This window comes from Cuculus canorus, chromosome 12 (assembly GCF_017976375.1).
Source record: "Cuculus canorus isolate bCucCan1 chromosome 12, bCucCan1.pri, whole genome shotgun sequence".
NCBI lineage: Eukaryota > Metazoa > Chordata > Aves > Cuculiformes > Cuculidae > Cuculus > Cuculus canorus.
The window spans coordinates 13,747,252-13,765,144 of NC_071412.1; the positions used below are offsets into that span (position 1 = coordinate 13,747,252).

Here is a 17,893-nt window from a genome sequence, read left to right on the forward strand (position 1 = left end):
AGTGCAACGGGCTTTCTGTGGGCTGGAAGCATGCAAATGTCCCGTTACGGCAGCTCTGCTGACATGCAGTCACTGAAGCGCGGTCCAAGCCCTTCAACGCACATTCACACGCGGTGCCCATATTCATCACATCATCCGACTGCTTTAAGGAAGAGAAAACCCACAAACATTTCACTGACAGAAAACCTGGAAAACATCCATCTGAAATGAGGTATGGTCAGATGAAAACAACTAGCACTTGTGGCCCTGTGAGAAACAATAACTCAGAGCAGTAAATTGACACAAAGGACTTCATTCACCTCATCGATAATTTACTGCTGTCTTTTCCCTCCACGTGGCTACCGTTTGCATAGATCAAGAAAACATAAGTAATGGGCATCAAAAGCACCCAGGTCTTTCAGAATCTGTTAACCTGCTTTCTTTCCCCATCAGATTTGATACACACAGCTTCACCCCTTCCTCAGCTCCACCCCATTTCAAACGTGCTGTTTTTTACAGTCAGCAGAGGCTAATTTGACACTTGTACAGGCATTAAGTCTCCTACTCCAGAACCACTGGCCAGGCAGCCGTTCCGGAGGGTGAAGGCAGGCTGTGAGATACAAGCGTACACTGGCAAGCTTCCATCCACCAGATATCAGCAATTATGTGTATCTGATGGACAGGAGGATCACAGCTCACAGGGTGGGGGAGACCCTTTGCTGCAACTTAAAAAAGCTCACAGAGAAATATATACCCAACCAGCCCTGTGCAGATTTCCCTCGTCTCTTATCTCCAAAACTGTTATGTCTCTTCCATTCCACCAGGAATCTAGGCTGGTCCTCTAACCAAAAGCCACAGATGCTCCACCACTGCTCTCACAGGGGACCACAGTGGGTACCCAGCATCTTAGGGGTGGGTCTGACCTGCATGGAGTTCTCAGAGGCCACCCTACCAGCAGGACATGGCCACCCCTTGCAGGAGACCACTTCTTTGGCACTCTTATCTTCTCTAATGGCAACCCACAAATGCTCTGAAGTCCAGGAGAAGCAAGTTGTCCTGTTTTCATTGAAGTAGGATGAGCATGTCAAAGATTTCTAAGAAGAGATCACAAACGTGTATTTCACCCCCAGCTGGGCTGGGTCGTGTCATTTAACTTAATACCTCCCACCTCCCTCACATTAGGAACAGCTACTGAAACATCAGGAGAGACTTTTGAAGGTAGAAGTGTTTTAAACTAAAAAGACTGGCAAATGAAGAAAGCCTAACTAGAAGGTGACAATCTAACATCAGGTTTAGAAACTGCCTGATGAGTTACGGCTTGAAGGGGCTCCAAGAGATCAGCTTGGGTTCCCCACAGACAATGCACAGGTCAGCGGAGGGCAGCACAGCTATGGAAACGTGGTAGCACCATATCTGCACCCTAATCCTTCCTTTGCTGTACCCAACATCATCCCTTCCACAGGCTGTTTTGTGTGCTCTCACAAACAGACCAAACCTGTGCACATGCAAAGCATGGATGTGAGTCATTTCAGTTTGTCTTTACTGTTTCATCACATCCTGCCTCTGGAAACCACACACCAAGTATGTGATTTGGGCCTTTTTTTTAAGGAGAGGAGACCATAAGGCACCGTTGTTTCTTCAGCTGGAGCCTCCAGAGGTAAAAACCTGTTTCAGCCACTGACTTCAAATATGGATAGAAAACCAAGTCAAAATTCAGCCTGACGTGATCAGAGCTTCTCTTTCTCATCTTCCAAAGAAAGGTTAGCCCGCTTCGGTCCCAATGCAATGCTAACAGCATACAGACTATAATTTCCCCATTAGATAAATAATTGATCACCCTGCGTGCTGCAATTACTTCCAGAGTGGGCAGCTCACATAAGGAAATGATGAATCTTCCACGTTTCCAAAAGAATTTATTTAATGTAAAGCTGCTGTAACTCATTTTCTCACTGTCCTCTCTCCACCCAGAAACTGGTGTTAATTTAGAGGCAGAGAGACAGATTTATCTGCTATCAAATGGACTGATCTGGCGGGAACTAACAACAATGCAGAACAAGGATGGTGCTATGGCTTCTCAGCACTGTTAGACTGAAGCTCTCTTTAACTGTCCTGGTCCAGACCAGCACCAGGAATTAAAAGACGGAAAGACAGTCAGGACAGAGTTTGCCAGTACTAACCTGACACAGTGAGTCTGGCCTCCCGGCTGAACTTCACATTAGCAATATTGGTAGCAACACAGTGAAAAATCCCACTGTCTTCTGCCCTCAGTCCCGTAATCTGGAGGACTCCCTTGGGAAGCAGTGTGTACCTGTGGGAAGAGAAAAACAGAAACAAAAATTTGCAAGGCAGGTCCCATACCCATGGAGGTGGGGCAGGCTGGCTCCCAGCATCTCAGTGCAGAGGTGCCAATATCACCTGAGCGATGCAGCCCCTGGCAGGCTGAGCCCATGCTTATCACTGCATTGGTTCTTTATTTTTGTGGATATTTGAGCCTCTAGTCTTCTTTTACAGGGAGTGTGTTCCCTTATTAATCTGCTGGCAAATCCTTCAGAAAGGATGACTTTTGCTGGAAGGCAAAGTAGATGCTTTCTATTTAACCTCTGGCAAAGTTCTGGAAGTGCATTTGCATGGAAACAAAGCCTTCCTGTACAAAGCCTTCCAGTACCGAAAGGGGCTACAGGAAGGCTGGGAAGAGATATTTTACAAGGGCATGGAGTGATAAAACAAGAGGGATTGGAAGGGGGAAGACTTAGATTAGACATTAAGACGACATTCTTCACACTGAAGGTGGGTAGGCGCTGGACCAGGCTGCCCAGGGAAGTGGTGGCTGTCCCATCTCTGGAGATGTTCAAGGCCAGGTTGGATGGGGCCTTGAGCAGCCTGGTCCATTGGGAGGTGTCCCTGCCCATGGCAAGGGGGTTGGGACTCGGTGAACTAAAAGTCCCTTCCAACCATTCCATGATTCAATGATTTAATATATTCAAAACACAGGTACATTTAAATCATGTGTGCGTACACACATACATGTATACATACATTACAGGTTGCTTGGCAACCGTGTGTCTAAATTGGCTGGTAGTAAGTCATTACCCTGTGATGAGTTAATAATCTATTTCCGTCTGGAAGATGAAGAATATCTTTTTCCATATCAGCATATGGTTAAGTGCCTATAACCTGCTCCCTGCGCTGGGCTCCAAACACATGGCTTGGTGGCAGTGGCAGCATGACAGCAATCAGTCTTACACGTCCCAAAGTTGATTGCAATCTCTCTGGGACTTCAAAATGCCCATTGTTTTGGATGAATTATAGCACAAGAAGCCTTCATTTTTGTTAACAATCTGCCCACAGCATTAGAAGATTCAATTCCAAAGCTATTATTCTGCCTTCAAAGCCTCCAAGTGCAAGGCTCGGCATACAAATTTATATACACTTTATACGCAGAAATGCACCAAGCGTGATTAATGCAGAAATCCAATTCAGTTAGAGAAGCAACCCTCATCACCCAGGCTCATTGGTGTCAGAGATTAATCTACTGTGCTGACAATAAAAACCTTCTCCAGTAACTTTAGTACCTACAAAGCATCAAATCTGTTAAAAATCAGGATACTGAACATCGGGAAACTGCTCCCAGCCCTCTTCCTCCAGGGCTTGGGCAAGCTTGCTGCTGCTTCTCTGCCAGGGCAGGAATGGGCACAGCTTGGGGCATACTGGATTGGAGAAAAAGTCTTGGAGCTCCTCAGTCGTGGAGTACAGAAGTCCTGGTCACACTCAAATCCTTGCCATATCCCTAACCACCTCCATACCTGCTACCTTGGGCTCAAACGGAGAGGGGCAGTAACGCATGAGAGACTTCAAGGGAACTTCAGTTATCCTGCAACAGGATACACACAAGGCATCAGGCCCTTACTCCTACTGATCCCACCTTGGACCAGTTGCCCTGCTCTATCACACCCCCAGTTTTGCACTTGTGTGAGTAAGGACTCTTCAGAGGAGATCAAGTTTGACAAATCAACTCTGTGCTGGGCTAAAAGCTCAGATGAAAAACATAAGGCAAAACAAAACCTGACAGTTGCAGTTTTCCATGGCAGGATTGGGCCTCTTGGGTCCTTCTACTTTAAGTTCACCGTAATGCTGAAAAGGTCAGGCATTGTTACAGCCCTCCTGTTTTCTCCTGCCTCCAAAGAACCCAACCACGTTCTGCTGCAGTACTGACATTTTTAAGAATAGAGGCTTCCAGGAAAATATTTACAGCTTCCTGGTTCCACCTATTCCCAATGCATGGACGTCAATTCATGATCGAGGTGTGCTCCCACCATAGGCTGTGCAGCTCCTGAACCACAGCTGGGACCACCGGAGGTTGCCGGCACGGAGCACGCGTTTCCTGCCACCTGTGCTGCGCTGAGCCTCACTGCTGTTCGGAGGATCAAACCATGATGAGGGATGTTTCCGACATGAAGGGAGCAGCCTGTCAAACACAGGAAGCGAGGACGTGCCATCCCAGGTCTAGGCTGGGGAAGGGGAGTGGCTCGGGTTTCTCTTTAGACGAATTGCATAGGAAACAGCAGCCCAGGGCACACTGTGGGACACTCTGCAGAGCTTCCCTGACGCCAAACACAAGGGAGTCCTCCTGGGAAGGAAAGTCTATGAGCCCAGGTGTAATTCAGTGTTTGCAAGAGTTCAGGACCCACCTGGAACACCTTAAGTCAAGGATCTGGCTCAGAAAGAGTTGCACAAAATGGAGCCACTGAGGGATGATGGATGTCACAAGCTATCCTGGCTCTGCTAGGACTGCTGGGTAGGCTATTCACACTGGAATGTAAATCTGGAGGAGCACTGATCAGGAAAGGTCAATGCAAGCCCTTGCACCTCCGAAGTCAACTAATGGGCTTTACCTACCTCTCCTGGAAGATGCAGTATTTCTACACAGTATTTGGCCAGAAGGAGCCCACACAACCCACGATGTTAACTGAAAGAGTTTCCTATGGCAAAAAAACTGGTCAAGACCCTCAGCCCTGGCCAGTTGTAACCTAGCACAACTGAGAGCAAGAGCAAGCCTGGCCACCTTTTTCCATGCGGAGAACGACAGCGGTACATGGCTTGGACATGTCCTACCTTTCATTGTCTGTATTGACCGGCATACGGTTCTTTTGCCAGAGGATGACTGGCTCAGGCAAGCCATGGATCTGGCACTGGAATCTGGCTACACCACCTTCTTCCACCACTGCATTCTGAGGGTGGATGTGGAAGTCGGACATCGCTGGAAGACACAGAGAGAGAAAAAATATTCACATGTGAGAAGAAATCTACTGCCAACAACTTCACGTGACCTAGAAACACCCCACTTTCCCAGTCAGAGCAGATGGGATTGTAATGCAAGAATAGGAATCTGGTTTGCAGCCTAACCTCCTGCATGGAGAAACACCACCAGTGGCAAGTTCTTGCTATATGTCTGCTTCTGCACATTGAAATGATGGACTCAAACAAATCAGGAGACAGTGCTCCATGACCCACATGCTCCACAGCAAGGTCTACATGGGCAGTGAGATGCACAGACACTGCTCTGCCACTTACTGGAGGTCATTCTCAACAGCTTCAGCAGGGTTTGGATCCCCAAGCTCACATTAGAAAAGAGATGTCTAGCCTTTGTGTTGCTTCCAACATCTTACTAGCTGTAAACATCTTTCTGAAGCGCACAGCTTGGCTACTAAACTCCTTTTGTTTAAATATCTTGACTAAAAGAGCTCCCAGTTACTCCAGTAAAACTTGAACCCCTTGATTTCTATCTCTGCTTGGCACACGCTCCAGCTCATTGCATACTCCGCTCTCCAGTGCCGCAGAAAGAACGGCCACAGCCCTGTGCTGCAGAGCAAAAGGCTTTACCTGATAGAACGAGCAGCTGCCAAGAGCTCAGCAGCTCAGCTCACCCAAGCTTTTGGGGCTGGGACGACAAATCCCAGTATGCCTGCGCAGAATAAATACAGACCAGGCTGTTTCAGCATAGCCACAGCTGTAACCATTGTGCAGAAAGGCTCTGGCATGCTGTTAGAGCTACATAAATAATACAGTAATTATTACTATTAATTAATTGGAAGGTGCTGCCTGTTGACTCTGCAATAAACATATCCGAAGCTAATAAACATCTCAGTGGTTATTTAGCTCATGATTAATTTATAGTGCCATATCCGCAGGATGATCTCACATTAGCACGTAAGATAAACTCCAAGAGAGCCCCCTGCTCTGCCACTCCAGCCCAATAACACCCCTCGCCCCAGCGAGAAAGCCTCGTCCCCTTTTCCGTGCGTCAAGTGTAATGAATGTACCTCCGCTAAGGAACAAGCTGCGTTTGTGTCAGGGCAGCTTAATCATTCATCTGCAAACTCCAGTTGGGCTCGGGCAGATGGGAGATGGCCATTAGCAATCATACATTAAATATGTGTTGCATTAACCCGCACTGCTCCCGCAACCACCGCTCTCAACACGCTGACTGCAGATTTGTTAAGCAGATCGAGGAACATGCAGCGAAGCCCCGGCCCCGCACGGCTGCAGGTTTGAATTTGTGAGGGTGGAATGGGCAGATGGCCCCACATTGGGGTACAGTGAGGGGAGCAGAACCAGGAGGTGGCTGTGCAATCCAACAGCCAGATGGGAATCATGGAATGTGGTTTGGGTTGGAAAAGACATTAAAGCCCATGCAGTTCCAACTCCCCCTGTCACAGGCAGGGACACTTCCCGCTAGACCAGGCTGCTCAAAGCCCCATCCAACCTGGCCTTGAACACCTCCAGGGATGGGGCAGCCACACTTTCTCTGGTCAACCCAGGCCAGTCCCTCCCCACCCCATCATGAAGAATTTCTTCCTATTGTCTAATCTAAATCTTCCCCCTTCCAATTTAAAGACATTGCCCCTCATCCTATCACTCCCTGCCCTTGTAAAAAGTCCCTCCAGGCTTTTCTGGAGCCCCTTTCCATAGTGGAAGGCCACTATAATGTCTCCCTGGGGTCTTCTCTTCTCCAGGCTGAACAACCCCTAATCTCAGCCTGTCCTCACAGCAGAGGTGCTCCAGCCCCCAGATCATCTCCGTGGCCTCCCCTGGATCTATTCCAACAGTTCCACATCCTTATGTTGGGGATTCCAGAACTGGACACAGGACTCCAGGTGGAGTCTCACAAGAGAGAGTAGAGGGGAAGAATCAGTCACCACTCTCACCCTGCTGGTCATGCAGCTCAGGACACGGTTGCACAGTACGAGGCAAAAGATCATAAAACATATTTCCCTTTCCCAAGATGAAAGCTAATGCAAATATCCTCTCTGGTAAGGGATGAAGCGCAATGGCAATTTACCCAATTCACACAGATTTAGCTTTGAAATGAGAGTGCTTGTGGCCCAGAACACTTGGCCACATGGGAAGGAGTCCAAAGGATGCTGGTGGGGGGCTCCCGCACCAGGTGATCCCCTTCCAAGGTGGCAGGGGCTGCTTCAAAAAACAGGGTGTCTAGAGGTGTCAGTGGTAGGAGAGCTCATGGGAACTTGCAGAGTATTGCAAGGGTGCCGTTTGGAGATCCAGCTCAGGGTGAACATCTTGCAACCAAAGCTTATGAACTCTCACCAAGAAATGAATACAAGAATCCAAGAATTAATGAGAATGACACGAAGCTCATTTATAAAGAAAAAAAAAAAAAAAACACAAGAAAAGAAAAAAAAAGCAGAGATTCAGATGCCTGCAGGAAAATTCCTTTCAAATGTACAGATGCTCAGCAGTGAGGTTTTTCGGTGGCTGACAGGGTTGATAAGAAGAGGGAGGTGTGAATGAGAACAGCTCCCGCACTGACTTGGCTTTGCTGGCTCCAGAATTCATTGCCATTCCTTTATTTCAATAATATCACCTCTTATAGGTAAAACTGCAGCAATAACCTCTACTCTTAAAGACAGCAGTATTAATATTTATCATGAATAAAACATGGGAAGTTATAAATAATTCAGTTATGAGGATGTTAAGTAAAATATTACTCTTCAATGACCCTATAATGTGGCTTTGAAGCAAGGTTTTATGTTAAACGCCTAGGAAACACTGTGACCCTTGCCAAGACCAGCTGGTTTGCAGCAGATGCATTAAAAATTCATGCACCAAGCTACAAAATGCTATTTTTAAAACACGTTCATGAGTTTATTTACAGTTGTACAGACAAAAGCTTTTGTAGCATCTCATGTAAAACAGCAACAAAACTTGAAAGTGAGTGCTTACCCGGGATGCTGTTTTCAGCCCGGGTGTAAGGAGAGAAGAAGGATAGAAGCACAACTGCTTTACAGGGCAGGGAGAGGTTAAATCTCTGCTGCCCCACGTGAGATCTTTATATATGACCCATATGACTGTAACAAACTAATAAAGTGGAGTCCTTGTTCCTGTTTGCCCCTTGTCTTTGGGCAGCAAACACCAGGACCCCTGTTAGCAGCCAGGTGCTATTGTTCCAGCCGCAACAGAGAAGACACAGCAGCCCTGGTGGGGTTGGCCAGTGGCCAGGGAGCTGCATCTCATTTCTACACTAATAGCCATAATAATTCTAAAAATAAATACATGCAATCACAATATTCACCTGAGCTCCAAAGAGGGGAGGCACCCTCTAATCCATCTGCCTGTGGACCCAATCATCCAGCAGTGCAGCATCCCTGCACTAACGGAGGAACAGGAGCTGTCTCTGCCCCTTTTTAGAGTCATCAGATGAGGCAAATGTCACCTTGTTCCCATTAAACTGTTCTCTGCCATCCCACAGGTAGCACGGTACCATCCACGCACAGAGCGAGCACAGAGGGGTCATCAAACCACAAAATCAGTCCCAAATTATGCACAAACTCATTGTTCCATATTGATGCTCCAAGCCACGTGGCTCAGAGCTACTGCTATCACCACACATGGGTTTTGGCCATGGTATGCACAGACCAGCACAGGGAAGGGAAACACAAAATAAAAGGGACTCACAGCAGACAGGGTCCTATCAGCCCTCCCACAATGGCATCTCTTCACCCAAAGACCTTCGCCAAGGCTAAATTCGGGTTCAGTTGTCTAGAGCTACATCAACACATGAGGGAGAGGAGTTAGTCTTCATCTCTTCTTCCTGAATCATAGAATGGTTTGGACTGTAAGGGACATTAACGCCCATCCAGTTCCATCCCCTGCCATGGGCAGGGACACCTCCCACTGGACCAGGCTGCTCAAAGCCCCATCCAACCTGGCCTTGAACCCCTCCAGGGATGGGGCAGCCACAACTTCTCTGGGCGACCTGTGCCAGTGCCCAACCGTCTTCAGCATGAAGAATTTCTTCCTAATCTTCAATCTAAATCTTTCCTCTTCCAATATAAAGCCATGGGGAACCTCAACTAGGATGAGGCTGAATCACAGGTGAGGCTCTTCCCTGAAGAGAAACCAATGCTCTGGAGTTCCCACCATCTAACCCCCACCAGGATGCAGCCCCTGAAGGTATGTCCTACAGACACAGTACAGGTGAGCAGCTGCTCTCATCCTCATCCATATTCACAGAGGATTCATTCTGGCAGACAAATTTGCTGGGTCTCTCCTAATCGAAGTGCAAACGCTCTTTCCATCCTAACCAGCCCTCTGGAAAGGCCAATGGAATAAAAGTGATAATAGGTATTGAGTGAAATTTTCTTCACTCCATGAAAAACTGAATTGAACCCATTAGTGGACAATTCTGTTTTGCTCCATACAGCATTAGTGCTAAGCTGGAGATTGACCCAGATTTGATATCGAGAAAGAAAACATTAACTTGTTATGTCAAAGCAAATCCCAGGCCTGTTAGAATCATTAAAACACAAACATTATCATCAACTTCAAGCACAAGGGGAGGGAGATGGCCTGAAAGGTTCAGTGCCAAGCCTAGTGTTAAGACAGTATTCATAGAATGGTTTGGATTGGAAGAGACATCAAAGCCCATCCAGTTCCAACCCCTTTGCCATGGGCAGGGACACTTCCCACTGGATCAGGCTGCTCAAAGCCCCATCCAACCTGGCCCTGAACATTTTCAGGGATGGGGCAGCCACATCTCTGGGCAACCTGGGCCAGCGCCTCCCCACCCTCAGCGTGAAGAATTTCTTCCTAAAGTCTAATCTAAGTCTTACCCCTTCCAATTTAAAGACATTCCCGCTCATCCTATCACTCCATGGCCTTGTAAAATGTTCCTCCCCAGCTCTCTTGGAGCCCCTTTCTGTATTGGAAGCTGCTCTAAAGTTTACCCGGTGCCTTCTCTTCTCCAGGCTGAACAACCTCAACTCTCTCAGCCTGTCCTCACAGCAGAAGTGCTGCAGCCCAGCTCATTCTGCAATCACATTGCTTTTTGCTTTTCAATTACCTATGGGGAAACAAATCCCCAGGTTGGCTCCAACACAAGGGGATGCTGGGGAGGAGTAGAGCATCCTCACCACCACTGAGGCTAAGCAGTCTACAAACAACAGTTCGTAAATGAATTCTCTTTTCCACATTTCTGCTGCCAGTCTGTTAAATTCAGACCTCTTCCAATGCAGGCACATGGTCAACATGCCTCAAAGTTGACACAGTGCAAGGAACAAGAGTTTAATGGGGAGATGCCTCTAGTATCTGGGCCCCAGATGCCCTGACCAAGGAGGGCAAGATCCATTAGCTCCACTACAGCTGATGAAAGTGAAATCTGGGAGGCAAATGGTTTGCCCAGTGCAATAGAACAAGCTGTGGGCAGAGTCAACCCCTTCCAAGAATGGCTCCATCCTGATGCTGGCAACAGCTGCTGATTTTCACGACTTACTAATAAAACTGTATTTCTCCTTGGGTGAGCAGAAGTCAGGGTTGTTTCTAAAACACAATGACCACCACACCAGTTAAACTCAGACCTAAACCACTCTCAAATCAGGCTGACAGCTTCAGCAGAACCAACTCTTGCTACCTGTGAGATTTGTTAAGTCCCCATCCTCCTTGGCACCACAACTCCTTCCTGAACACCTTCCCTACCCCAAAGCACACAGAGGAATTCCATCTTCTTCCATTTCTTCCTGGCTTAGGAGACCTTCACCATCAAGTTAACAGCCAGCCAAGGAATATTTTCAAAGCAGTCAGCAAGGAAGGTTTCACAGACACAGGTCTCTTATTTGCTACATTCCACACTCTAGGAATTAAGGATTTCCCTACAAGAAAGAGCCAGCACAAAAGACAAGGAGTGTAGGGACACCATAAATCCCATCCTCTCTGCTTTCCAACAGGGATGCTTCCCAAGTCTTTAAGAAGATGACACTGTATTTTCTTTCTCTACATTTTTTTTAATGCATTTTTATAAAGATAAAAAAAGTCCACGTCACAAGAGCCCAGTGGCTACTCCAGCTGCAGAGCAGCCTCTGCGCCTGCGAGCCGGCCCTGCGTGTCTAATGATGCTATTGTGCAAGGTTGTTGCTGAACTGCCATGAGCCCAATTTTGAATGCAAGCTGCTTTGTGCATAGTGAAGCGTGAACAACAGCGCCGCCCATTTATCTATTTAATTCTCCAGGAGTAGCAGGAGCGGGGGCCTTCACTCACATCTATAGGGAAGAAAAATTGCCCTTCTCTTGGCTTTGGAAAAGGAGGGAAATATTAAAGACCAGCCATGCCTCTCCCAGCACAGAGGAAAATCCCCTCTGCTGCCGTCCAGCAATCACAGCAGTGAAAATACCAAATCTCTATTGTCCACACTGGGCCTCAGATCTCAAAAGAAAATGGGCTACAAGAGTCAGGAGAGTTTGAAGCAAGAAAGACATTTTGAAGGAATGGAGCTCATTTGAGAGGAACCAAAGTACATGGTGAGATGAGAGAGGGAGGAAGCACCATTCACTCTGTGCTAGGCAGACAGAGGGAAAAAGCGTCGATCCTGCACTCTTATTTGCAAACAAATGCTTATTCCTGCTTTGCTTTGGCTGTCATTTTCTCTTCCCCCGCTTCCCAAAGCTCAGCTGCTCAGAGCAGGGACAGAGGATGATCCAGGTTCTCCACTCTCTTAGAATCACAGAATAGTTTGGGTTGGAAGAGACCTTAAACATCATCTAGTTCCAACCCCTGCGATGGGCAGGGACATGTCCCACTAGATCAGGCTGCCCAAGGCACTTCTCATCCTCATGTCTGCATCGTTACCACACTCAATCAAAGCTGAGTGAAATAACGTAAACAAAACTGAGAAGACACCCCATCAGATGGGCTTCTCTGGTTGTGGAACAAAGTGTCCACCTGGCCGGTTTATCCCTCCTACCCTAAACCCCTGCGAAAGGGGAGAACGGGAGATAAGTGAGTTACTGCCTCATCATGGGTCACAGCAGCTGCCCATGGGAGGGAACACAATAGATATTTTACAAGAGAAGGGGAAAAACTGATCTACCGCTTTGTGACTCAAGTTCCCCAGGAGGCAAACTGCTGCCTGATCTAGGACCACAGCCTCTCAGGTCCTTTTGCATAACACATGGAATGACTGTGAGCCAAATCCAGCTCTGGTCAAACTCCTTGCCACAGTGCAGCAAGCAGCACTGATGGACTCTACCAGCCTGTGATTTACTCTTTGTTTTGGTGCTTTGAGAAGCAAGTGGAAAAAAGCCCATTCGTATGGGGGCTGCTTTTGCATAGCAATGATAAATATCCTCTGAAGGTAATGAGTGCATGCAGGAGGAGGAGGCTCAGAGGGAACATATTTGGGGGTACCTGTTTGCTCCACTCATGCTGCAAAAGCAAAGGACGAGGGCTTGGGGGAGAAGAACAGGTTGTTCCTGCAAAGGTCCCCATACGGACTTCACCGTGGCACCTGGAAAACCTTCCAATGCCTGTGCTGCAGCTCCACTCCACTTTCCGAGGCTCCCTCGAATGCATTCCCCATCACCAGTACGCCCCAGCCTCTGCTGCACAATCGTATATCTCCAAGCTGCTCTCCCAACCCTAAAGGACGTTTAGTAGATTTACGGTATGGATTATAGCTCACTTATTGGAAAAATAAGTACAATACCATCAATTTTTGATGCAAGGGTCCACTCTTGTGACTGGGAAAGATTTTTGTCTGGATAGACACAGTCTCTGCATCACACATGGAAGTGAACAGGGCTGTTTCAAACAGAAACATCTCACAATTTCTATAAAAGGTCATAAAGTCCCTCTCCAGAGGGACTAAGCCCACACTGTCCCAATACAGCATGCCGGTGAGCATCCCCGACATCCAACACCACACCACCCTCATGCTGCACCAGGGGAGCTGCCTCTGCCAGAGGAAACTGGAAAGCAGTTGGCCTTCACCACACTGCCTCATGCAGCAGCACTGCCCAACTGCCTCCTGCTCCCACACAAGACCTCCTGCAACACAGCTGCAGCCAGAAGTCATTGCAGCCTGGAAAGAAGGAGCAGTGAGTGTCAGAGCATGGAAATCCGCATGCACAAACAAGCTTCTCTGAAGTCCAGCAAAGAACCAGGGCTGTCTGAGCATCCTTAAAACCTTCCTATAAACTTATTGGTCGTTTTACAGCGAGAGACAGACAGCAGAAAGTGACACCCATGGTCACAACCCCAATCCACCATCATCCCTTGAGTACCAATGCACACTCTCCCAACAAGGCAACACTGCTCCTCATAAATCACTTCTAAAGATGCATCTTGGCAACCCCACAGACCAAACTGCCCACTTCCCTCATGGTCAGCACATGCAGCAGCATCCCATCATGTTACCTGCCACGCAGAGCGGCACAGCTGACAGCCCAAGGTGGTTATTCATCTTCAGTACCCTCTCATTTTGCAGGGGAATCAACTAATAAAGAGCCCCTTCAGCGCTCTCAAATTGGTTTCAGGGAGAGAAGAAGTTTCTGGCGGAAAGGGAGGCATGGCTGGGAGAGACCTTTATCAGAGAGCGCTATTGCAGTAATTTTTCAAGACGAAATTGCTCTCTGGCTCGTGACAGCGTTTAGTGTATCCTGAGGCGACCATTTGTGAAGCCAAACCTGTGGTCCTGCCGCCCTGCTTCTGGAGGGAAGGGGGAGTATTAAATGTCATAAACAACTCTTAATTTGCTTGGGCACACTGCATATGGGGCTAGTGACTCTGCAGCACAGGAGGAGATTATCAGTCATCATTACAGCGCTCCAGCACCACGGGTGATGCTGTTACACCCGCCCAGGGGCACCAGTCACCACAAAAGGCTCCTGTGTCTGCAGGGTGACTTGGTCAGAATGGGAACCCCAGCACCACGCAAGGCTCCCACACACAAAGCAGAGCTCTCCTCCAGCATCCACAGCCCACCCTGCTTAGGGTGACGGCTTATTCAGGACCTTGCCACCTCCCAGGATTTTCTCTTTGCAAAATCCCTATGAGTTATCCCACTCACATGCCCTTGCAGACCCCCGAAATAACAAGAAAAAGAAGGGCAAGCTACCCCATAAGCCTCCAAGAGAGGCTGGCTCAGCAAGGGCAAAGCAAGGCATGCAGCACACTGCCAGCAGGCAGGTCTCTCCTGCCAGCTTCCCATCCAGAGCTCCTCCTGTTTTTCCCACTCCAACACACACAATTAAGACAAATTACACAGTTTCCATTTTGATTTGTCACACAATAGCAATGTTTTCCATCCCTCTCTCAAATATTGATGGGAGATGGTAGAAGAGGAAGCTCCCACACTGCTGGTTTTGGCCCTGAATCACTTTGTTTGCAGCTAACTGCTTCCGATACTGAGTGCAAATGAGCAATCCTGCTTTTCATCAGCTCAGAAAGGCAGTGAATCCTCTGAGCCCAAGGCGCTCTCCTGCCCTGCTGCAGTCCTTGCAATACCTCTAGGTAGAAACATCCCAGTCTGCAAAGCCAGCAGTCATTCCTGGTTTATTGTGCTCGTCAACGAGCACGTGCTTCGCTTTGGCATCTCCAGTGGTGACGGTGGAATCCAGAAAGGTGAAGGAAAGGAAGCTTTTCATCACGCCTGCCCATAGAAATGCCATCGGCCCTGCTGTCAGATAGGGAGCTCTCCTGATTTACAGGCTAATGAATATTAAATGAGATGCATTTCTTAATTTTTTGTTGCCAGCCCCCATTTTTCTGCTAGCACTCGTTCCAATAATAGCTTTAAATTTCTAGCATCTGTTTTTACCAGCTCTCTTGTAATTAGTTTACTAATGTATTTCCGTGCGCCTTTGTTATTTTCAGCGAATTACTTCATTCCCAGCTATCAGAGATAGTGCACTTCAGTCTATAAGGAGTTTGGCCTTTGTTCCCGCGTGGTTATTCACATGGGGGAAGATGGCTCAGTGACTGACAAGCCTTTCTATCACCGCACATTCTCCCTTTAATGTCTTTATACTGGCTCATTAATTACCACAGAAAACTCCTTTCCAAATGGAACCTGTGATTTATAGAAGACTTGAGCAAGTTGCCATTTTTATCAAGCTGACAGCAAACAGCACCAGTGCTGGTAACTCACTCTTCCATTTTCCCTTCTGCTGCAGAGGGGTCAGCACTGCCATGGTGGGACTTTTGCCCGGGCAAGGCAGCTCAGCAAGCGCTCAGTGCTGCTGAGCCATGGCCATCACACTGCTCCTGCATGGCTTGGACCACCAAGTCCATAGAAAACTGAGCTATAGCCCATTGTGCCTGTGCACAGACCAAGATATTCCATCAGGCAGCAACTGCATGAGTGCTAGAGGAGGCAAACCAAGATGTGGGACTGCGTCCAAGATGATGCCCTGCATTTTCTTTACCGTATCTGTGGTCTGAAGTATTGCAGCACACGCAAGAAAGGATCTCTTCGACTGGGCTAAACCCCAGCCACAGCACAGAGAGACCATCCGGCTTTCAATAAGGATCCAGCAGTAAGACACGATGGAACTGTAATCCTGGGCTGCATCAAAAGAAGCATGGCCAGCAGGGTGAGAGAGAGGAATCTCTCCTTCTATTCCACACTCGTGAGACCCCACATGGAGTCCTCTGTCCAGTTCTCAAATCCCCAACATAAGAAGGATACAGAATGGTTGGAACCAGTCCAGAGGCAGCCATGGAGATGATCTGAGGGCTGGAGCACCTCTGCTATGAGGATAGGCTGAGAGAGTTGGGATTGTTCAGCCTGGAGAAGTCTGCAAGGAGATCCTATAGCACCCTTCCAATACCTGAAGGGGCTACAAGAAAGCTGAGCAGGGACTTTTTACAAGGGCATGGAGTGACGGGACATGGAGGCATGGCTTTAAATTGGAGGGAGGAAGATTTAAATTAGACATTAGGAAGAAATTCTTCATGATGAGGGTGGGGAGGCACTGACACAGGTTGCCCAGAGAAGGTGTGGATACCCACTCCCTGGAGGTGTTCACAACCAGGTTGGACATGGCCTTGAGCAGTCTGATCCAGTGGGAGGTGTCCCTGCCCATGGCAGGAACTGCATGGGCTTTTATGTCCTTTCCAACCCAAACCATTCTATGATTCTATGACTTCGCAGTACCTGCACCTCTTTGCCACATCCCATTACACAGCATGGGCTGGACAGCAGGTTTGAGTCTCAGCTGTAATGCTCAGACTCCACAACATTACTGACTTGTGGACCTCCCAGCAGCACCAGGTCCAGTGCATAAAGACACAAGGTAAAGGCTCCCAGTAGACTCAAGCCAGCCACAGCACAGGAGAAAGGTGGCTTCCAGCAGGAGTAACCCAAACAACGGTCTCTCTGTCCAACAGAAATTAATTTCAAAGCCTTCAGAACAGTATATCATTTACCATGTTCATTTTCTGTGCCGAGCATGATAAACTGCCTTCTTCTTTATTAAGGAATTAAATAGAGGTGGAAACAGTGCACATGTTGACTAAAGAAGTTATTCAAATAGAAAAACAATCATAGAAGGCCAGATTTCCATTGCTTGATGCACAGGAGCCACCTCACACCCTTGCAAGGGAAACAGCCTCCCTTGTGCCCATGGGCAGAGAGGAGAGGAGAGGCCAATAGACCCAAGCACCGTCACAGAGCAAGATTGGGTGTGGAGTTAGCATTACAAAGTACTGCTCTAAAGCTCCTTTCTGTTCATTCTAACTCTACATTTCACTCAAATACAAAGGATTATCCAAAATGCTGAGTGCTCCTCTGCTCCTAACTCTTGGCGGTGAGCACAGCCACCGCATTATGTCACCTGATCTAGATTGAATGTGATAATATCAAAGATGCAAAAAGGATTGAACTGCTGCGACACTGAGGAAATCCATCTTCCTCCAAGGTCTGCTTTTCCTCCAAGCGGCAGCTAAGCCGTTAGCTGTCATCTCATCCCTGTGGCTGAGCTACACATATAAATTCCTGTTCACTCCTTGGCAATAGCAACAGCTTCCTACCCTGCTGGCAGCGATCCAGGGGAAATTCAAGCTGAATTACAGCCATTCTTCAGAAAAAGGGCCAAATCCACAAAAGCAGGACACATGACCGCAGACGTAGAGCTCGTCCTTTTTCTATTTATTTCGCAGCGAGAAGCCTCGTTGTCTGAAAATAGCTTATCTCTGGAAGTCCCCCTTTCCGTTCGCGGCTGCCGCTCCTGGCTGCCAGCCAAGCTATTACCACCTCAAAGAGAAAGTTCATAGCTTCAGCGTATCAGCCGCACCGTACAGGACGTGTGGTTTGATGTTTTCACTGATTTCTCTCTGGGAGCTCGGAGGAGACAGGGATTATATTTCTGTGCATGAGACAGTGAGAGTTAATTCTTTTCCTGCGCCTCTGCTGGGATGGTTGTACCAAGGGTTGGACCCCAGTATCGCTTGTCAGCATATAAACATTAGCCGGGGTCCCTCCAGACACTCATTCCTATGGGACGGTGAGAACTTACATGCCACATCAGGTCCACATGAAGCAGCTCCTCCATCCAAAAGCACCTCTGCACCTGCAGTGAGTCCTCTCTCTTCCCCATGTACCCAACACTGTCATGACTACTTCCC

The 17,893-nt window shown here is 47.9% G+C and overlaps 1 protein-coding gene across 1 annotated transcript in view; it reads right to left on the bottom strand.

Moving 5' to 3' along the window:
- Positions 1-17,893, bottom strand: part of IGDCC3 (immunoglobulin superfamily DCC subclass member 3) — a 107,389-nt gene that overhangs the window by 42,325 nt on the left and 47,171 nt on the right. The window contains exons 3-4 of the mRNA XM_054078026.1: positions 5,092-5,236; positions 2,157-2,287 (exon numbers count right to left, since the gene is read on the bottom strand). Of these exons, the coding sequence (XP_053934001.1) occupies positions 2,157-2,287; positions 5,092-5,236 (276 nt within the window). The remainder of the gene's footprint in view (positions 1-2,156; positions 2,288-5,091; positions 5,237-17,893) is intronic.